The 23,566-nt window shown below is 43.1% G+C and overlaps 1 protein-coding gene across 1 annotated transcript; it reads left to right on the forward strand.

Moving 5' to 3' along the window:
- Positions 1-924: 924 nt before the first annotated feature.
- Positions 925-23,532, forward strand: aga (aspartylglucosaminidase). The gene is made up of 9 exons (XM_080746280.1): positions 925-1,217; positions 3,463-3,616; positions 15,712-15,824; positions 17,549-17,661; positions 20,035-20,143; positions 20,618-20,693; positions 21,142-21,249; positions 22,647-22,780; positions 23,067-23,532. The coding sequence occupies exons 1-9, from the start codon at positions 1,118-1,120 to the stop codon at positions 23,165-23,167; spliced, it is 1,008 nt and encodes a 335-aa protein (XP_080602406.1). The 5' UTR covers positions 925-1,117; the 3' UTR covers positions 23,168-23,532.
- The last annotated feature ends 34 nt before the right edge of the window (positions 23,533-23,566 follow it).

The following is a 23,566-nucleotide window of genomic DNA, read 5'->3' on the forward strand; positions in this document are numbered from 1 at the left end:
GACTTTTACTTGTAACAGAGTGATTCTACATTGCAGAATTGATACTTTTACTTAATTATAAAAATGTAGGTACTTTTTCCACCACTGTGTAAACGTTTGTGTTCTCATGCCAATAAAGCTTCTTTGAATTGAAGATTGCTCCCCATGTGGCGGAGTACACAATAATGGTAAATAAAGTAGCTTACTCTAAAATAATCCATCCATCCATCCATCTTCAACCGCTTATCCAGCATCGGGTCACTGGGATAACAGTTCCAACTGAGATTTCTAGAGTTCCTTAATAATAATAATTAAAATAAACAATACTAATGATTATAATTGCGACCGTCAGGTCGCAGTTACTATGAAAACCTCCACCGCCTGTCTGTCCGTCAGTCTGTCTGTCACGTCACATCACACTTTTTTGCCCCTATCCATGTGAAATTTTCCACACACAATCCTTGTCTGCCAATCCACAACCTCCACCCTTCCAGGGACCCCCGCAGCTCCAGGGACCCCCGCCAAATTTTTTAAAACACATTTTTGAATACTGCTCCTGCAGTTTTTGCCCTAAAATCACACAAATCGCTACACAGTATGTCTACACTTATCTCATCGACATGGATCTGTCCCATATAGCGCCACCATCAGGTCGATTTTTTAACACATTTTTGGACCTAAACTTTTTTTTTTCTAAATTTTTTTTTTCAAACTTTTTTATTTTTCAAACTTTTTTTAACACTAAAACGAGCACACAGATTTTATATTGACTGTGTCAATTCTTGTTGTATTGTTGTTTTGCTACTTTTACTCTGACTACTTCTTCCTCCACTGATGTGTGTGCAGTGCACTGTGCATCATTACAGTTGGTAGGCCTAGTTGGTATCACGTACTGTCCCTTTAATAAACAGTACCGCCCACTCACACATGACAAAATAAGGAAGTCAGAAGTTCTCGTTTAGTGTTATTATTATGGTTATTGTGTAGTAGTTGTTTCTTTCTTTGTAACCAAGTATTTGTTAATTTTCCCTATTTTGCTGCACAACAGATGGATTGCTGAAGATGTGCTCGCAGTGATCGAGTGATAACGGAACGAAGACGAAACCCCTGGAATGTGTCAGTTTAACTTGCAGCAGAAATGTTGACATCACTATGTTTTATTTTACACTTTTCATTTGGACACGCGTTATTACCGCTTGTCATCAATACATGGCCCTTCAAAGACGCAACAGCGGCAGGTACAGTATCTATGCGTCGCGTTGTGAGCCATTGTTGTAGATTGGGTATTTTCACCAGGCATAATGACAAATATTGTCATATATGACCGAGTAACCGACTCACTCACTCAATGTCCGTAGGCATATGTAGCCTACAGTATAACAGTGGGTCGGGACCCATTGTGGGTCGGACACATTTTTATGGGTCCCTTAATTTTTGGTTTGCTACATTTAGTTTTCCATTATTATTAATTCAAATATTTTCAATAAACATTCCCAAAAAGCAAAATCTTTCATTAATTAAAAACAAAATTCTATGATTTTTTTCAGTAATTTCATGAAGAAATAAAATAAAAGGAAAATAAAAAATCTATAAATTATAATAAGCAAATAATAGCAAAACATTATAAAGCAAACAAATGTTTCAGAAGTAGTGACACGTTGTGAGCTTGTAGATCTGCTATTTTCACTAGTTTGGGTCCCAAACTGTGTCATTTCTCTTTAGGATCACTGAAAAGTTGGGGAACCACTGGTATAGACACAGTAACATTGCATTTGTTCATTTATGTACCAAATGCATACATTGTGTGTGACAATATAGCAATAATGATCATTTCCTTTCTACAAACAGTATACCGGTACATTAAACAGGGGGTATAACTATAATAAATGGCTAAGTGGCAAGGCAAAGTTATTATGCCGATAGCTTTTCAGAGGAGATCACTTCATCTGAATATGTTGGACTTTCAGATTATGAACATAAATATGCATGGAGGATAGTTTTTCATTTAAGTAAGTGAAAGCTAAGGTGTTGGATATTATCAGCTCTCCATGGTCTACATCCTGTCTATTTTTTATATCTGTCCAGCAGGTGCTATGTTTGATCTTAGAGCAACAGCTCTCTATTACAGTATGTGAAAAGTTTGTATCATATTTATATAAGACCAGTTCAGGTAGCCTACCATACAATCTGATGATGGTTTGACGTGTGAAACATTAATTAAAACGGTAGCCAGATAAAATGACCTCTTTTCAAGTCGCCCTAAATCGCAGAAAAGTCACTCGGGAAGTGTCGACCCCCAGTCTAGGAAATCACGACCTAAAAAATTGGAAGTGTCACCCCCAGTATAGGGAATCCCCGACCTTTCTGGCATTCATTAAAACTAGCCATAGTGTGTCAAGGGATTCTTTAATGTCCTTATTTTCATTGTATTTTACAGGGCAAAGGAAATTAAGTCACCAACTTCATCTCTTTATCTCACGTTACCACATTAACCACATGTACCCTATAGCTTCCCAATTCTGGGCATGTCTTAACTCATAACGGACAAACATTCGGGGGAAAATAGCATCTATAAGCTCACAGTCACAATAGACCACAACGTATAGACCCATAGGGGATGGAAATACATAAGATTTAAGTGTTTAAGTAAATAAATTACATTTGAAACATGATGTACATTGTTGAATTATGCAATGAAGTTAACAAAGAAAATGGCAATAAGGTCATGGAATACCATAACATTAACCACTTACTGTCATCTATATAGTGAGTAGACTGGGGTCTCCCATTAGTCCCATAAGGCTCTGTACTTTCCCTTCAACACTAGATCTGACATTTTCACCTATGTTCACACCATAATAAGAGTGCTAGTGTTCAAGTGATTAATATCTCTCTCGGCTCTAGTTTAAACCTTTAAATGACATGAAGGTTCTGTTCCATAGTGTAGCTGTAGCCTACATACAGTAGCATTGTGTCAATGTGTGTCACTGTGTTGTTGTACAGTGGTGGAAAGTAACCAGGTATATTTACTTAAGTACTGTACTTAATTACATTTTTTTTGTTACATTTATTACATTTTTTTCCTGTTTTCTATATTTTATAATTATACTCCAAAACATCTCAGAGGCAAATATTGTTGCCTACTTTTGACTACACTGCAGTTATTTTTTATTTTTTTGTTGGTTACTTAGATTATTATTACATAATATACGTTAACCACTTAAGCCCAATTTTATACTTTGGCTATTTAAAAAGAAAAAGAAAAAAAAATAACATTATGTGTGACACAGGTAAATCAAAAACTAAAAAAGTTAAATGGAACATAATTCATAATGAATGCAAGTGTATTTTGCTGCAGATACTTTTGGACTTTTACTCAAGTCAAATTTTGAATATGAGACTTGAAATAGAGCACTTCTAGATTATGTGGTTTTGGTACTTGGTTTGGTAAATCTGAGTTCCTCTTCCACCACCGCCATGTAGCTTGGAGTACCCTAGAGTCGGGTGGCTCGGTGCTGGATGCGGTGGAGAAGGGCTGTGCTCGCTGCGAAGCCGACCAATGTGACGGCAGCGTGGGCTACGGAGGGAGTCCTGACGAATCAGGAGAGAGCACTCTGGATGCCATGATTATGAATGGGTGAGCATCAGCCACAACATGCTGATTGGCTGAGCAGCAGCCACAACACAAACACATTGTACTTTAATGCCATGTTTAACTTATTTAGACCTAGAATTATTTAATGCTTTAACTATTGGAAAAATAGCAGATATACAGTGCCGCGCTGCAAGCTTGTAGATCTGCTATTTTTGAAAAATTGTGATTTCTTTTTTGCATGTCTTTGAATATATCTTTTTAAAAAGGGATCATTTGTAACTCAAATATTTGCTGTTGAGGGGTCCCTGGAACATGTACATGTAATTGTGGGGGTCGTTGACATGAAAAGCTTGTGAGTGTGAAGCACTGATTTAGAAGAAGGATTTAGAAGACAAGTAAATGTTTTGAACATTTTGGTCTGTGTATAATAACATGCCCAAAATATAGATGCCAGGTTGAAAGTGTTTAACAAAAATAAAAAAATCACACCCGTGTGAAGTGGAGCTGTGTGTGTGTGTGTGTGTGTGTGTGTGTGTGTGTGTGTGTGTGTGTGTGTGTGTGTGTGTGTGTGTGTGTGTGTGTGTGTGTGTGTGTGTGTGTGTGTGTGTGTGTGTGTGTGTGTGGATCATGTGTACCGATTTTTGTGACATTTGAAGAAAATATGTAGGAAAAGGAGCAAAAAGTGTGTTTTGGAGAAAATTCAAGATGGCGGAAAATCTATCATGGCGCAAATGGGCGTGGCCTATATGGGGAGATGCGTCATGACCCAAGGAATCCAGGGAAAAAATATTTTTAATTTTCCGACCTACGGTTCAAGAGTTACAGGCCAAAACGTAAAGTGGGGTGTTATGGCGCCACCATGCGGCCAAATGACACAATTATTTTTTATTTAATCCTTGAAATCATTATGAACCTCCTCTCCAAGTCTTGAAACTCTAGCCCCTATGGTTTGCGAGAGACAAATAATTGAATGTGAGTTTTTGCGATTCCCATTCTAAGTCAATGGGGAAAATTAATTCACTAATAAATTAATATCAATTAAACTATTGAACCTTTCTCTTAGCAAGTTACTAGCCCACTATTCCCGAGTAAGCCGGTCGATTTGACATATGGCGCGAGTGTGTGGTGGCAAAACTGTGGGACTAGTATCGTGCCGAAGTTTAGGAAGTTCAGGCTACATACAGACACACAGACAGACCCACACGGCCACGTATAGGGAGCCTGTGCTTCACACAGCTCCAAAAAAGATAAGAAGGGTATAAACAAAGAAGTGGTGACTAAACAATAACTACATTGGATCCATTAGAACACACATTCTTTATTTATTTGTGTACCAGGTTTCCAGGCCGATAGCGATGATACAAAACATTTAAACGTCGAATATGCACAGCCACACACTAATGATTGAACTGATGAAAGGGCTACTAGACAGATAGTCTGCATGCTGCCATATTGATCCCAGATCAACACTGCTTAGGATCTTTGTGAACCTGTGCATATTTTCAAACAATAGATAAATTAGAAAAGAAAATCAATTAATATAATTATAAAAAAGATCTAGAACTAAATCAATTAACTTAATTGACAAGATGTTAAATGTACTCGGAACATTCAGTCATGCTAATTGGCCAGATAAATCAGAGTCGGCGGGCAGTACAAGTATGGTGTAAGGAAGGTCCCATCAACTAAAACTAAAAACCTTTTTTTAGATTTCAGAGAAAATTTGCCAATAATAATAACGACAGGCCCAATATACTGTAGAGATGCCAGGTTAAAAGTGATTTAAAAAAAGGGGGAGGGGGCATTATTTTATTAAAATCTAATATTTTTGATAAACCAATTACTACCATTAGCTGTTACGGTCGCATAACCAAGCAGAGCTGCATCCACAGATCTCAGGGAACGCCCAGGCATAATAGGAGTCAGTAAATCCTTTTTGTAATTTGAAGTAAGGCCATTTAAAGTTTTAAATGTGATCAGTAAAAAATTTAAATCAATATGGCATAAAACTGGCAGCCATTGTAATTTGGCTAGCGCCGGAGTAATGCGTTCATATTTCCTGGTGCCTGTTAAACAGTTGGCAGCAGCATTCTGCACCAGGTGAAGGGAGCTCTGACTGATAGCTGCATAAAAAGCATTACAGTAGTCTAGGCAGGGGAAAATAAAGCATGAATAACTAAATGGTTACGTAGGTAACCTCGGTTATTTAACACCGGCGAGAGGGCTCGCCTAATGGGAATCCGACCTTGAGGTTGGAAGACAGAAGAATTCACATATGATCCCAGTGAATCAAGGAATGAGATACACCTGGGCCCTATCTGCTCTGCTGCTGCTCCATGCTCCGCCCCCTGCGGAGTCTATAAATACCTGAGCCCAACAGCAGAGCGACCTCAACACAACTTTCCTTCTCGTCCTGTGGGCAAGAGACAAGAAGGGACTCCAGGCGAGCCCTCTCGCCGGTGTTAAATAACCGAGGTTACCTACGTAACCATTTAGTTATTTTAACACCTTAGCGAGAGGGCTCGCCTAATGGGACGCATAAACCCCCGTATTGTGCGAAGTCGAGGCCCATCCGTAAAATGAAAGCGCTATGGAAGGTCAGTGATCCCTCACTGCGATCCACCGTCCTCTTCTGTCGGGACGCGAGAACGAGTTCCATCTCGTCTGTCAGCCACCCCGAGGACTGTGTGCGCTAAGGAAGTAGAGGCCACATCCAGTCTATAGAAACTGACAAAGGTTGTCGAAGACGCCCAGTCAGCTGCTAAACATACGTCCTGGATCGAGGTGCCCCTACAAAGACCCCATGACGTCGACATACCTCTGGTGGAGTGAGCCCTTAGCCCTTCGGGCGGGGTCAAGCCTATCCCAGAGTAAGCCAACCGTATAGTCTCTACAATCCACTGGGAGAGCCTCACCTTGGTGACTGGCTTCCCCATGCCCCTGGAGCTCCAAGAGACGAACATCTGTTCAGCCTGTCTAGTTGCTCGAGTCCTGTCCATATAAGCCCTAAGAGCTCGGACCGGACACAGGCAATGAAGCCTCCTGTCCTCCTCTGACGCAAAAGGGGGCGGATGGAACGAAAGAAGTTCCACCGGGTTACACTCAGACAGCAGGTTCTTGGGTACAAACGCCGGGTTTGGTCTAAGAACCACCCTAGATTCACCAAAACGTGCACACTCTGGGCTCACAGAAAGAGCGTGAATGTCGCTGACACGTTTTGCTGTCACGAGGGCTATTAACATAGCTGCTTTAAGGGACAGGTGCTTCAAAGTCACTGACTCCAAGGGTTCAAACGGGGGCAAACATAAGGCGTCTAACACCACCACCAGATCCCAAGGTGGTACCAGGGACCTTTGGACTGGTCGGATACGCCTAACCCCACTCATAAACCTGGAGATCCAACCATGTTGGCCCACAGGTTTTCCTTCCACACCAACATGACATGCTGATATGGCTGCACGATACACCTTAAGTGTTGAGTATGCCAGGCCCTTATCCAACAATTCCTGTAGGAAATTTACAATTTCCGTAACAGGAGCCTGGAAAGGGACAACACCCTTTGGGGCGCACCACTTTTCAAAGGCCTGCCACCGAGAGTCATATTGTGACCTGGTGGATGTAGCCCTCGCCTCCTGCATCGTGGCAATGACCCCTGCCGATAGCCCGAGAGCCTCCAGATTCATCCGCTCACGGGCCAGGCCCAAAGGTCTAGCCGCTCGGGATGGGGGTGCAGTATCTCCCCCCCTGCCTGAGATAGCAGATTCCTGCGTATTGGCAATTTCCATGGAGAGTCGAACAACAGAGGGGCTATGTCCGACCTCCAAACGCTCCAGGCCGGGGCAATCAGAAGTACTCTCAGACCCTGAGTCCTCACTCTGTGAATGGTGTGCGGGATCAGATCTAGTGGGGGAAAAGCGTAAAGTAGCTCCTTGGGCCAACTGTGCGCTAAGGCGTCTATCCCCAGTGGAGTCGGTTCCCTGTCCGCAAAGAAGAGGGGTAATTTTGTGTTTTCCTCTGACGCAAACAGGTCCACCCGGGGCCAGCCGAACCTTTCCCACAGCTCCCGAGCCACCGCCGGATGTAGGGACCAGTTCGCGTACCTGGGCCCTCCCCTCGACAGTAGATCCGCTCCTCTGTTCAAAACACCCGGGATGTGGACTGCTCTGATTGATGCCAGGCGTGTATGGCACCACAGAGTCACCTCTCGCGCCAGGGCATGCAGTTTCAAGGACCTCAGTCCCCCTTGCTTGTTTATATAAAACATTGTCGTCGTGTTGTCGGTTCTGATTAACACATGTTGGTCCCTGATGAGGTGTTCGAAACGCTGCAGTGCTAGGAACACCGCCATCAGCTCCAAATAATTGATGTGTGATGTCTTGAGATGGGGGCTCCACACCCCCATGGCGGACTTGCCATTGTGTGTTGCGCCCCACCCCGACAGACTGGCATCTGTCGTGATTACTTTCCAGGAGGAGACGAGCCCCGCCTTCACTCCTTCTGATAAGATCTCTCTGTTCGACCACCATCTCAGAGCGTCGACACACTGTTTGGTTATCACCACTCGCCGTGACATACTTGTGCACGGGATGCCCAGCGCTCGCACCCACCTCTGAAAAGGTTTCATGTACAATTTTCCCAATTTCGTGAGATGGATGGCTGAAGCTATGAGTCCCTGCATTCTCATGCACGTTCGAAAAGGGAGAACAACCCCTTCCTTGAATAACCTCGTGCAAGCCAAAAACGTTTCCACTCTGTCTTGACAGAGGTGGGCCGTTAACGTCACTGAATTGAGTGTTAATCCCACATAATCTATCACTTGTGTCGGGACTAACGTGCTCTTTTCCAAGTTTATGGTGAAACCCAGGGCTCGCATATGTTCTAGAAAATATGCTGTGTGCTGAGCGGCCTCCCGTGGCGAACTCGTGCATATCAGATAATCGTCTATATATGCGGCCACGCGCAGCCCCTTCTCTCTCAGTGGAGAAATCGCTGCTTTCACGCATTTGACAAACACTCTCGGTGACAGTGACATCCCGAAAGGGAGAACCAGGTATTCGTAGATTCTCCCTTTGAACCCGAATCTGAGAAACTTCCGATGGGGCGGGTACACTGCCACATGTTGATAAGCGTCGGTGAGATCCACACTTGTATAGAACTCGTCCTGGCGTAGCATACGCATTAACGAGGCTGGTGTGAGCATTTTGAATTTGAAAGATTTCATGTACTTGTTCAGGGCACGCAAATCCAATATCGGACGCACACCCCCACCTTTCTTTTTCACTAAGAAGTACCGGGAATAAAAACCGAGACGGCATTGATCCCTCTGTACCTCCCGAATGGCATTCTTTCTCAGCAGAGAACGTATCTCTGTCTGGAGAATTGCTGCGGCTTTCCCAGACGCGTTGGAAAAAATCACTTCTTTTCCCAACGGGGGCTTGCTCGTAAATTGCAATTTGTACCCCCTTGTGATTGTCTTTATGACCCACGGGGGGGCGCCACAGTTCTTCCAAACCTGGAGACAGCGGGATAACGGGCCTAACCCCTGCCCGCTCTTCTCCAGCTGTGGAATAGCGGCCTCTAGCGGATTGATAAAGATTTTGCCAGGAATCGTTTGGTTTGTGATAGAGTCGAGAATTGAACACGTTGTGTGTTTTCTCGTCTTTAACACAGTGCTTAGCTTTACAACATAATCGTCCCCTCTTTTTCTTTTCATGTCTATGGGTGTTATGTCGCAGTCCATGGCCATGCGCCGCTTTTGAGCTTCGTATGGCCGTGGATACTTCACCCCCTTTCTTAGCTTTCTTTTTGCAGACAGTGGAGGCAGAAAAGACACAAGTGTACTGTTTTCGTGCGTGACCGCACCAACCTTTATTGAACACATGTTTAAATCGACATTCTCTTGGGCAGTGCCTCTTGTGCAATGTTCGACTTTTAATCTTTTTCTCGCCGGGCTCCCCTGTCTGGGAGGCGAGGGGCGGGGGAGATGTGCATTCTCCATTTCCCCCAAGCCCCTCAGACCGTGTCATTTTCCCCGGCGCCCGGCTCCTCTCCCCGCATCTCTACCGCCACGCTTTGCGCGAGATGAGGAGAAAGAAGTGTATCCGCGCCCTCGGCGGTTGTTACCTCTTGACTGTTCAGAACGGTCCTGGCTCGAGGACTGACGAAAGTGAGGCTTTTTCCGCTCCGCTGAGAATGAACCACCACCCTGGTAATGAGAAAAGCGAGGAGGTGGTGGTGGTGGGGCTGAGGACGGGCGAGAAGAAAACAGTGGCATGCTAGCTTCGAGTGCCTCCGCCTCCCTTCGCTGATCCTCAAAACCACTTGTTAATAGCTGTAAAGCGTCTGCAAACAAGCCGTTAGGGTTAATGTGTTGATTCAGAACGATATTGCGAGTGTCAACCTTAATCCCTGCTCTGCTGAGCCACCTGGCCCTTTCTAGGACTGCTAGTTGTGCCATAGCCCTGCCCGTCTCTTTGGCAGAGGCTTCGTTGAGGAGCATGGTCTCCTGGTGCCAGTCAGCCAGCTCTTTCAACTGTTCAGGCGAAGGGGTATTATCCGCAGACTGCAGTACTTTAGCCATAGCTGCCTGTAAAATGCAGGAAGCATTGAGTGCTTTGAGCGTGTGTCCCAAACTTACATACGTCTGTTTAACAAGAGTGGAACATTCCTTATCGCCAGCACGTGAAATGAGGAGTTTATCGGCTAGTTTAGACCTGTTATGCTCCCTGTTCATATAGTCTGCCACCGCTTTGTCCACGGGGGGCAGGGAGTCCCAGCCTTTGTCTTTTGCGTGGACAGTACCAAGCCCGCGAAAAACTTTTCGGTCCTCAGCGGATGGATTAAAGTCCCTAGGCTTCTTCCATGACTCTGAAATTAGGTCGTGGAAACCTTCAGCCTCGGGTATAAAGCGTTTCTTTGTGCCCACCTTTTTATTAAGAAACTTGCGGTACAGTGAACCGCCTGGCTGTGGCTCCTCTTGGTCCGACGGCCAAGCTATGTCACACTGCTCCGCTGCCGTTTTCATCAGCCGAAACCTGCTAAAACCGGCAGTATTTTGGGGGGACGTTTCCGCTGCCTCGCTGGGCTGCTGGGCTGACTCGAGCCCGGTGTCCATAGAGGCCTCGCTGGAGGAACTTGAACAGCAAGACGAGCAAGAAGATGATGATGACCCTTCATCCCCGCCGCTGTCTTCTCCGTCGGCGCCGCCCTGTAGTAGAAGCTGAGGCTCCGGTCCTAACTCCTGCCAGGAGGACGCCGAATCATTTCCCTCTCCCCCGTCTGGTGAGACCGAAGCCCGGTGCCTTGAGTGGGGAGGGGACCTGTTTGCCACGTGCCGTGGCGAAGCTGCCGAGGAGCCCGCTCTAGAGCTGTGCCTCGGTGGAGGGTCTCCCTGGTCTGGGTCTCGGTCCCTAGACCCTCGGTTGTGTCTGGTGGGGGAGCGAGGACGTCTGCTTCTCGTCCCCTCCCGCATGGCGGCTTCTCTCTCCACTTTTAGCTTCTCCTCCCTCGCTTCAAGGCGGTCAAGCCGAGTCCTCTTGTACTCCGTCGACATTTTAGCGCAGACGGCACAAGCACCCTTGCGTGTGGGATGGAAAACTGCGTCATACGCATGTCCATAACCCAAGCAAGCTAGGCAGGCGAAATGGTGGTCCCGAAGGGACATGGACACTTCACAAGCCAGGCAGCGCTTTATCTTGGGTCTGTCGGTACGAGACGCCATAATAAAGTGGGGGGAGGGGAAAGCCTTGCAGAGTGAGCCGGTAACCCGGAATTGGGTCGAGGTAGTCGGCGTATCTAGTGGAGAGCACCGCTGACTCTCGAGAGGCCTCGGAGACCAGGTGGGGGCTGTAAACAGCGTGCACCCGTCGCGTTAGCCTCTCTTGGTGTTTTAGAAGTCCTTCTTCTGAAACTGACGGGCTGCTAGGGGGCCATGTCCCCGAGGTCCCGTCGTAGAATTCCTGTTGCTTCTCTCGTCGCCGGGGGAAGCAGCTCGAAGTCCTGAACTGCTATGGAGCTGGCCTCTTGTGGCCGGCAAACCCCGGTGACCACGCTTCAGAAAGAAAACGTGGTAACAAGAAAAACAACGAGCTGAAAAACACTGGGAAGTAAGCCTAGTGGAAATTAATCCTAGCCTAGACTTTGTAAACTCTTGCCTAACTGTGTCTACCAACGAGAAGAAAGGAAGAGGTCGCTCTGCTGTTGGGCTCAGGTATTTATAGACTCCGCAGGGGGCGGAGCATGGAGCAGCAGCAGAGCAGATAGGGCCCAGGTGTATCTCATTCCTTGATTCACTGGGATCATATGTGAATTCTTCTGTCTTCCAACCTCAAGGTCGGATTCCCATTAGGCGAGCCCTCTCGCTAAGGTGTTAAAATAACGTTGTGCAAGTCAGTCAGAGACAGGAATGGTTGGATTTTAGAACATTTCCTTAGCTTGAAGAAGCATGAGTAGAGGACCCTTAAAATAGAGATGATTAAAAAATGACACCAAGATTTCTGTCCACCTGATTAAGATTTGTGGTCAGTGAACCAAGCTTAAGGTGAAGCAGGCTGCTGGAATATGTTTGACCAGAGACTACAGATATGTTTTAAGAAACATTTTCTAAACTGCTGGAGTTATTAGACTGGAAAGGAAGATACAGTAGCTGTGTGTCATCCACATAACAGTGATCGGGGACCATGGCTCGGGCTGATCTGGCAGAGGGAATTCATGTATATTGAGAACAATAAAGGGCCTTGAATACATACACCACAGTTAACCCCAAGACTCCTATCCTCCATATTCTAGCCATGCCATTATAAATGAACATTCGGCAAAAATAATACAATATTTTAATATCATATTAAAACAATTTTGTGTTAAGGCAATATCGTGTTCACTTCGGAACGTAAAATCTGAGTCATGTGATGCCTAATGTTTTGTTTGTAGCCATCATTAGCAAGGCAGAGAAACATGACCAGGCTGCTTCTTTTGCATATTATATAAGTTGCATATTATTCTAACTTATAATGTTTACAGATACATATTTATTGTGCTCATTAAGTTTACAATGAGTAATACAGTCATCTTAAATGAAATTCAAAACAGAGTAGCTCTATAATTAAAAAACAGCTGTGTTTGGAGGAATGCCAGCAATGGGAATCAAACGGGTGAATGTAATCAAGGTTCATTTATATCCAAAAAGTCTATGTTATCAAGCAGCACGTTTCCGTTCACAGGAAATAAAGAATGGGCTATCTAGGAACTTTCTATTTAAAAATACACAAAAATGGTTTATTTTCCATTTTTTTGGCATCTAGTGTTAGGAATGCCCATATGATTACCACGGATAAGCTCTAAAAGTGTGAAAAACATATTTTTCATTTCACAAGGTCTTTAATCAAAATAATCGATTATAAAAAAATAGATGCATGGTTTCCTCTGCCGTCCATGTGTGTGAATTAGAATGTGAAATGCATCGTTTCTCAACATTATTACGTTATTTCATGCTAACAACACAGTAGAAATATTATGTAGTCATATTGTTATTGTTTTACATATGTGAACGCAAGCACCCTCTGGTGGATGCAAACTCTGAGCAGAGCAGGTGGTTGTACTACCAAAATCCATTACATTTGTGTCAGACACGATGGAGGATACAGTAGAGTAGATGATTATTTGTGGGATAATGGTGGATTACAAATTATGTTACTGTCAAATGAAGTTACATTACAAGAGACTTAAGTTTTAATTAATATTAAGCCTAAGAGATATAAATAAATTAGGCCCACAGGCTGGTTGATTATATCCCTTTAGAGGAGAATTATCAGAGATTATTCTAAACTTCATTTCTAGTCATTCCAGTACACTAACTGCGTGCAGCATGACTGCTTAGTCATTTAGAAGATTATCTTAATTGATCCACATGGGAGAATTCCTTTTTTTCCCCTTTTTTCTCAGTTTTGTTTTTACACAGTGGCTATAAGGTTAATAAAATGCTGTGATTTAACTGTGGGTTTGGCTTGGTTAAAGTCTGGGTAAGAACCTGCAAGGGAAATTGGTTACCTCAAAATCCTGTATTCTGACCTTGTGTACCAGGTTGAGTGTCACACACTACCTACAGTATTTATGTATATTGCACCCATACTGTACATCTAATTCAATAAACAAAGCAAAGAGAGAAGTAATAAAGATAAGCTGTTGATTTCACAATCAATTATTCAGTCTATTTGTGTCAAAACATGCAAGATAGGGTGTGTGTCAATGTCTAATGATAAAGACACAAATTACAACATTCTACTCACTTTTCACTGTTGGTAGTTCCTCCACCCTCTCACGGGGCAGGGTAAGGGTGTTCATGTGAATCAAGAGTAGTGTCTGTTTCATATTTGTAACTAGTGCTGTATGAACCATGAAAATATGGTCTTGAGAAGGACTTGACATATTAGCCAATTAAACCCTATATACTTTGTTGACCAGGGACCCCCAGGGGTCTGTACTTGGAACCCACTGTCTTCTCTCCTTCCCGAAAATAGGCGATCTACACATGTTGCGATGCTTGTTTTCACCAAATGTTCGCTTATTATGACTTGCCCAGAAAAGGGACTCTAGGGTTCATTTGGTTAAGTAACACAATACCAGTGATGTTAATAGGTTTTTAATGTAATGAGTCCCCGGGACCCACGAAGGGTCTTTCGGATGAGTCCCAGGGATATTTTATGGGTCCCACAAAAATTCTACGCGGCATGTCATTTTTGACAAAGTGCAGCAACTTGAATTGGTTATTATATGGTTATGTTCATGTTACGTAGAAATGTGTCTGAAAGAAATGAACCACAATTCCAAATCTTACAATTTTAATACTTCCAAATAGTCATGTGTTTGATTTTTTTTTATACCGAACCGGTAATATCGGATGTTGACCACTTGGGGGCGCAGATAGAAGCTTTTACCAAGTCTTCATAATGAACAGCCACCTGTTATTTTATATACATCGATAATATATGGATCTTCTCAGTGAGATGATGTCTCCTGTTTGTACTGTTACTGCTTCTATGGAATGGGGGAAATGCTCTCTGGCGTGCTTGTGTTTGCTCTGCTGTACAGAGAACCAGTGGACTGGGTCAAAAACAGTGGATTGGGTTGCTTGTAGATCGGCTACTTTTGTTTTGAACGGTTGATCCTAGAGCGACGTGCCGCCCCTCTATGGATGCGGGAGGGAAAGGCACAGGCGGCCGCGGTGGTCCGCGGCCCCGGCGGACCACCACAGGGACGGCGCCACCACGAAAACGCTATAATCAATCAAACAGTTAGGCAGCCTAGGCTACATACATACTGTCTCAGATAGCATACATGCTAGGCTAGCTTGCTTCCTCCGTGTTGTAGTTGAGCCAATAAAGGTTATTTGACCATGTTCACCACAACGTTAATCATCGCTATTGTTGTAAAGACGCAATGAAGACCTGTGTGGCTTCTAACACGTTGTCCAATGTCCACCACCACATCTATAAACAATAGCGCGTGTACTGTATATCCAGTTGTTATTGAATGAAGGGGAAAGGAGGCGGGTCCGTCTGTGCAGTGAGCATTGAGCTGCAGTGTAGAGACGTGACGTCACGTTTCTGCGCCGAGCCCTGCCATACACGTCCTGTGGGGGAACCCTTTTTGATGTATCACCTAACACGCTGTGCCACTATGGTCAGGGAGCGGCCCGGTGCTACGCTAAAACTCAGGCACCCATTGAATTCTGTGACCATTCAGTGGCGCACAAAATGGCGTCGTGGATTCAAAACACAGACGTCTGTTTTAAGACTTTCTACGCGGATTTCATTTGTGTTAACGTAGGGTAAAGTAGCATGCCTTCACCCATGAACAATGGTGGCGTCTGTGGACTTTTTAAAATATTTTTTTTTTCGCAACGTGGTAAATTATTTTAACGTGGACTCCAATGGAGGCAATGCGTCCGTGGGACCCAAGGACACTGACGTGAATGCGTCTCTAGGCAACGTGAATGCGTCAGAGACGCGTGACGCGCACGTAATGACGTCACTGCAATACACACCGGGTCCACGATCAGAGCAACTCACCACCCCCTTATGGCCCCTGGCCCCACTGCTTGAGAACCACTAGTTACTGTGCGTTGCATTTTCTGTGCGCAGAGATACGATGGAGGTCGGTGCCGTAGCAGACCTGAGGAGGATCAAGAACGCCATTGGAGTTGCCAGAGCTGTGATGGAACGCACACATCACACACTCCTAGTGGGAGAGTCAGGTATGGCGCGAGCACTCCCTGATAAGAACAGTCACAGGCTCAGCTACCGATTAATGACATTCTTTGACATGGTGAAACTTAGTTTTTGTTTTTTTTGTCTTTGTATAGATGTCATATTAGGACAAAAAGGTTTTACATTCATTGTTTCAGGTTTCGCAATACAGGTATATTTACTGTATACTATATAGCACCTTTAATACATAAATGCAGGTACATTACATAAGGCATTTAAAGACATACAATAATTTAAAAGCATAAAAAATAGCTAAACATCAAACATATATATACTTTTTAAAGATTTGTTTTTGGGCTTTTATGCCTTTATTGGATACGACAGTAGACTGACAGGAAATGGGGGGAGAGATGGGGATCGACACGCGGCAAAGGTTGTCCGGATCGGGAATCGAAGCGGCGCCGCCGCCAGGCCTCCATGCCAATGTGGCAATGCCTAAGTGGTATGCGCCTGGACCAGTAGGCCAGCGGGAATCCCCAAACATCATTTTATTGCAACAGTAATTACTATTTTAGTGTCCTAACACTCCAGGAAGAGAACTTTTCCATCAGCTTAAAATCCCTGACTGTGATGTAAATCACCAGGTAAATTCGAGCTATCCACAGCCAACCACTGAGACACCGTGTGACAGAAATGGTACCGTCTAATAGTGAGTGTTAGTTGAGGAGCATATATGGGGATAAGACTGATAAAAAGTGTTCCTTTAATAATGCAATGGAAGTAGAACACACCCCTTTAAAAACGTGTGTTAGTCCGTATTCTTGGGAGTTGCTATCATCCCATCACATGGGATCCTTTGTAGCGCACACTGCTAGAACAGAACAGGTCCCTGTATTCTTCTCACCTGTGTTTCGCTCTTAGCTTTCCTACTGTCTGTCTCTCCTATACACAGTCTCCCTCTCAGCTTTCTTACTATGCCTCTCCTACATTGTATTCCTTTCAGCTTTCCTTTTTTCTGCCTCTCCTGCACTGTCTCCCCACGGTCTGTCCCTCCTACACTCTCAGCTTCCCTATATTCTGTCCCTCCTACATTGTCTCCCTCTCAGCTTTCCTACCGTGTCTCCCCTACACTGTCCACCTCTCAGCTGTCCTATGGGGCTTGTAACACCCCCACTACTTATAACTGGACGCGCGCGCACACACACACACACACACACACACACACACACACACACACACACACACACACACACACACACACACACACACACACACACACACACACACACACACACACACACAGCTATTATGACTATAGAGTCGAAGACCACAACCTTTTTTGCACTTGACCGCTTGTCAGAAGTTGAACTTGTGAAAGAAGTCCAACTGAAATCAGTGGACCCACTAAGCTGCAACTGAAACTGTTAAACTTAAATACACTTATACTCTTGACATATGTTCACTCCTACCTGCACTTTACTCTTAAACATAATTTGAAATACAGCTGTATTGACTGACACACACACACACACACACACACACACACACACACACACACACACACAATATCAATAAATGTCCCTAATAAAAATAAAAACAAATTACACTGTGCACACTTTTTACACATTGCATACTGTATTAAATCATAATACTGTACATTGATCTACAAATAAAAATGTGATAACCTCCACAACTTCCTTTGATTGTATTTTCTAAAATGCAAGGTCAACGTCGGTCTAGAGTTCTCAACTTGATGTTTTCCTCTTTTTAGCTTCTTTGTTTGCTGAAAACATGGGCTTTTTTGCGGAGGACCTGACTACCAACAAATCCATGAATATTTTCACACAGTGGCTCAAGGGGAACTGCCAACCCAATTATCGCAAGGTGCGTGTTTTTCTATCCATGCCCGTTTCCCTGGCTCCAGGCGCTGAGGTTCTAAAAGACTGCTATTAAACTGGGACTTCAGTGGGCCTGTTCCAGCAGTCAGTACAAAGATAACTTTGGTGTTGGATGTGAAGCTTTTCAGATCCACATTGTGGCTTCTTTTAAAAAGTCAAACTCTTTTCTAGTATTACATTCTATGCTGCCATAACACAGGATAAATAGCAACTTTGGATGGAGTTTTGAATGCAACCATTATTCACCAACAGCACTGCATGTTTGCTGTGTGCGTGTGCTTCTTGGGAAAAAAAGAGTCTGCTAACATTCACAGGTAAATGCCCAATACAACCACAATCCATCACTATATAATATAAACCCTCTCTACTTATGGGCAATCTTTATTCTACAAATAATAACTCAAAGCGAAAGCATCTGTCACAGTCCAGGATAAAATAAGGCACAGATGTGCGTCAAGTAAAACAAATTAAAATACATCAGTTGAAGTTGCCTGGAATTAGTCATTACTCCTTTCTACTTTCAAACCGTTAATTAAAAAGACAAGGGGAAAACAACATGTTGCTGAGGTCGTTGTTGACCAACTTTACCTGTGTTTTTATAATCATTTCTTCAGCAAACTTGTCAAAGGTTTTCCTTTCACATCTGTGAAACTTTGAATAAAACAGACAGCTGTATGAATAATGTATGAGCACACCTTCATGAAACAGACTTGTTGATCCTAACTGGCTGTTATCGGTGGTATAATCAAACCCCCTCTGGAGCAGGAATGGCCTTCGCCAGATGGCTGAAAATACTTTTAAGTCAGCTTTGAGCCCCCCCAATTAAAGCATATAAGCCCCAAAAGGCTGTGGTTACAGTGAATTTAGAACAGATAAAGGGAGTTATTAAGCACGACAAAAAAAACTCAACTAATGTAAAATCACTGTAAACCATGGCCTTGTGTGGCTTATTGCTTTTATACAACTGTTATCCAATCGATTGCAACAGGAAAATCATAGACAGTCCAATAAAATCATGTTTTTAACTAAAAGAATCCTGCACACTGCTCTTATTCAGCAGCATCATATTTATTGAACACTTAGACAGAGCTGTCAGATAGAATATTATCTATCTAAGATCGTGATGGTATCATTTCTGTAAGACACGAGATGAAGGTCCAGAAGGACCGAAACATCCGTGTTAAAGTGTTGAATACATTTTATGCTGCTTAGCTAGAGCAGTGAGTAGGACTTTTTATTCATTAATGGTCATTTGATACCGTCCAACACACCTGCACCTGAGCAGTGGATGTGCAAATATTTCCTTTTGAAATAACAATTTCACTACTATAAGTATTTGTACAATAAAGTAGCCCCTGACTGCCTGCACAAAAATGAGTATGGAAGCTCCCAGACACTGTTAAACTTTTAAAATAGCCGCAAATGTGAAATCAGTATTGAACTGCATGTCCATTTCTTGCCTAAAATGGAATCAGACAGACAGACATATATACACACACACACACACACACACACACACACACACACACACACACACACACACACACACACACACACACACACACACACACACATAAATGTGCAACAAAATCTGACATTTTGTTTGGACATAGTAATACTGGTGTAACGCGTCCACGGCCAATCATAATTAAAGAGCTGGGCTACCGTATATTCTTTTCTTAACTAAATTGACCAAGTGGCAAAATCGGAATTTTACCTACAAAAACTCATAGGTTTCGTGAGTGCCGTGTGAAAATGATCCATTTAACCTATTCACCCGGACTCCATTCTACTTGGGAACAATATAAGTGGAATACAAATGGCTGAATCCTTCACACCTCTTAGCTAGTATACGAGGCACCAAGGGTCACACAAGAGCAGAAAGGAGCCCCTTTCTGGCAGCGAATGCGACAGTTACAGTTCAGAAAACCATTTCAAATTACACCCCACCCACAGCACTCCACTCTCAACCAGCAGTGCTGAGCTCAATAGCCCAGCGAACGTGATTTCGACTACATTACATTATACTGTTCAAGATCGAGCTGCTCTGGTAGTCAAAGTTTAAATGGCGGGTCTTTATTTTTGACGTACATAATTGACCGCACGTTTAATCCAAACAATACCGAGACTGCCAGCTCCGTTTTAATTTATTGCTGTGGCGTTTAACTGGCCGTGCTGTGTAACAGCTGAAATGCTTGATGACAATGGCTTTTGTTTCGTCACATCTCATAAAATTTGAGTAATTGTCTGGGGGAGCGACATTCTGCGGTGCATGTGTGCACCACCACATTAACGTCATTCCAGGAGTTGTGGAAACGAGTCGAAAATGAATGATCGCATATTCTCTGTCTTCCAACAGAACGTGTTTCCCGATCCGTCCAAGTACTGTGGACCTTACAAACCCAGGGCCGCCCTGAGACAGAACAGAACACAAAGACACATTGATATACACTCCCATGATACAATTGGTAGGTTTTATGTGGTGTGTGGCAGATTCAACCTTCTCCCATTCCTTTTAAGTAGATATTCCAGACCAATCCTGCTCATAAAGATTCCCAGGATATTCTAGAAATCAAACCTAGATTAACTGCATGCAGCTAGTATCCTTGCCACTATAGCTGTCAAATCAGGGACTGTCAAGACCTGGAACACAAGGTGCATGCATGGTAGTTTTTGCTATGTACAGTATATAGCAACATACATTTTTTATAGATATTTGAAGTTTTCAGAAAAGCATTTAGAAGGCATTTTTAGAATCAGCCTCTGTCCTAAATGGAAAATAGGGAAGAACTGAAAATGAAATAAAAAAGAAGAGTTCCGGGGTCCTAGCAAAGATATAAATTCAACAGTACTCCTGGTAGGGTAGAAAAGAAACAGTATAGTAGGTGTCCTGGTAGGATGGAAACTCAACAGTAATAACTGTTTTTACATTGTCATACCAGGGATGATTGCAATGAATGCAGATGGTGGCGTGGCAGCAGGGACATCAACCAATGGAGCGAGCCATAAAGTTCCAGGGTACATATGAAAAGATACACAATGATCTTACTACACAACCTAATATTCTATGTACATTTGTATGCTGTTTTATAGTGCATAATGTCATTATTATTTTATACCACAGTGATTCCCAAACATTGGGTCGGGACATAAAAAACTGTTAAGTAGTCGTGAAAATACCTGATCTGCAAGCTCAATTGAAAGGTTGTAGATATTTTCACTTGTTTGGATCCCGAAGAGACATCTAATTTCTCTTCTGGGCCTCGAGCTAAAGTTTGGGAACCATTGTTATAGGTCTATGAAGGATGTTGTATTATTATTCATAATCATGCAGTATATTAATAAGCATCCACTCTGTTATGTCTATCATAATATGTGGGTAGTTTTACAAATAATATCTACAGTATGGGTAGAGTTTATTGCAAACTAAAGCCATTATACAGTAGCTCATGTTCCCATCCTATAGGCGTGTTGGGGACTCTCCTATCGCTGGCGCTGGGGCCTATGCTGACAGCACAGCCGGGGGTGCCGCAGCCACAGGAGACGGAGATGTTATGATGCGTTTCCTTCCCAGGTAAAGATTGAAGAAACACCCTCCATTGGTTTCCAGGACCATTGGACCTTTGGTTCCAGGACCATTGGAACTTTCACAAAACAAATGTATCTCTTTGAACTTTGATCTCTTCCCATGTTCTGTATACCATTACCCATGTATTCTCGAAATAAAACAAGTTTGTTTTGACACAGGTCTCAAGTGACCAAGAGTCAAGGGAAAAAGAAAACGCCAAATTACAGCCATATTTTATTTTTTCTGCGATGGAAGGACTACCTGTATTCTGTAGAGAACCTTAGCGACTAGTATGTCAACCAGGGTTTGGAATTTATAAAAGCTTATTTCTGCCATTAGCCTCTCACTGCAAACACAACCCTACCATTTGGTGACAAGATATGAGTAAGTTGGCCCAAAAATGCCATTTGTACATCCAGAAAAATATTTCACATTCAAATAATGTGGTTGTTGGTTTCTGGGGTTTGAAAATAACCCGAGGCAGTGTTTTTTTTTTAGTCTACTCTATCCAGGGAAGGTTTGCTGTGAATGCAGGTGAAGGTTTGCTGAGCACTTCTCTGCTTTCTGCTCCGACAGTAAAGATACATGCTCCGACAGTAAAGATACACTCACACCTGGGAATGGCCCAGTACAACCACAGTCTTCTACAGATGGCAAATGAGCCGCTCTACTGGAGCAGTTGGGGGAGAACCCTCATGGGGTACCTAGAACATACCATAGGTTGTTTAGGGAGAAAGGGGCATTACTCTTCTTAACCAGTTAAGCCCTGTTATTTTCAGCTATTCGAATATAGCTGATCTACAAGATCGCTGCACGTTGTGAGCTTGTAAATCTGATATTGTAACTAATAATTATTATTATTATAAAACATTTAAAACATTTTCACATAAAATGACATGTTTATATAGGGACAGGGTTAATGTGGTTAAATCTTTGTCTCCAGATAAGTGGGCTGATACAATTCTGGATATTCAAATAACGCTTCACAAATTTCAGTGTAGGCCTACTAATGAGAAAAGCATGATACGGTGTACACGGTCATCATTACCCCTCTGTTTAAGTAGTCATGTAGCGCATTTTAACGTGAGTGTTAACTTCTGAAGTGTATTTTATTTCAGAATTGTCAACCCACACCACAGCCCAGATTAACACCATTTAAATAATCCTTCTGGCTCTACAGCATTTGATTATGTTAAATATATGTATTGCTGCAATTATCAAATAAAGTCAATCAATCTTCTTTAGATGTGTAGATTATTGAAGTTGTATGCGTCATTCCTGGTTAATTAATTCTATAATTATCGTTTGTTAGCACGACCCGTTCATGGCTATTCATCTTATTTGGTGGCTTTGAAGGAGCTCCTTCAGCCCCCCTCATACTCTCCATGTTTTCCTGCCAACAGTTTCTTGGCTGTGGAGCTCATGAGGGCAGGGGTAGATCCCTCAGCAGCCTGCAAGACCGCCATTTCCAGAATCAAGAGGCATTACCCAGAGTTCTTCGGGGCCATCATCTGTGCTAACACAACAGGCCATTATGGTGAGTGTTTGGATTCACAAATAAAACCCTTTTTACTGCTGCCAAAGATGCCACAACACATGCCAAAGTAGCATTGGCCTTGATCAAAGTATGGAAATCAAATTGTGAAATTTGAGCTAGAGGCGTAGGAATGTGATTTCACCCCCCAAAAAATCATTTAGTGGGAATGTATTTGAGTTCTTGGTTAAATGATAGAGACTAAACTGATCAATTAATGTCCAACACAGAAATGTTTTTCTCCACACAGCAGTAATATAATTTAGCTTTTTCTCTTCATTCATTCCAGGTGCAGCATGCAACAAACTTCCTGGTTTCTCCCAGTTTCATTACATGGTGTCAGACGCCCAGTCGAACACCCCGCTGCTGAAATCTGTGGACTGCTTTTAGTTAGACCACAATTCATACATGCCCAAGACAACTATCAATTATGTTAATTGATAATAACTTTTTTATTTTAAATGAAATTTATAATAACCGTTTTATTTGAAATGACATTTACGTCACTTAGACGTGACAAATGAATGCTGATAATCATAGCCAAATATGGAGGTACCACACGGACAGAATCATAAGTGAATAAAAGGACATTTATAAACACAACTTTCCCTCCTCTGTGGCTGCAGATGAATGATGAGCCGTGATATTTTGCATTGCAAATGTGACACACAGATGGCAAATTCCTTGAAGTGAAGTCATTGTCTAAGTAGATCAGAAAAGTAGACACTGCATAATTAGACAAGCAAGTCCTTAATCGTTTAAGCCTTAGATACCTAATCAGGGATCAGA

This window comes from Nannobrachium achirus (genome assembly GCF_963921795.1).
Source record: "Nannobrachium achirus genome assembly, chromosome: 17".
Classification (NCBI taxonomy): Eukaryota; Metazoa; Chordata; class Actinopteri; order Myctophiformes; family Myctophidae; genus Nannobrachium; species Nannobrachium achirus.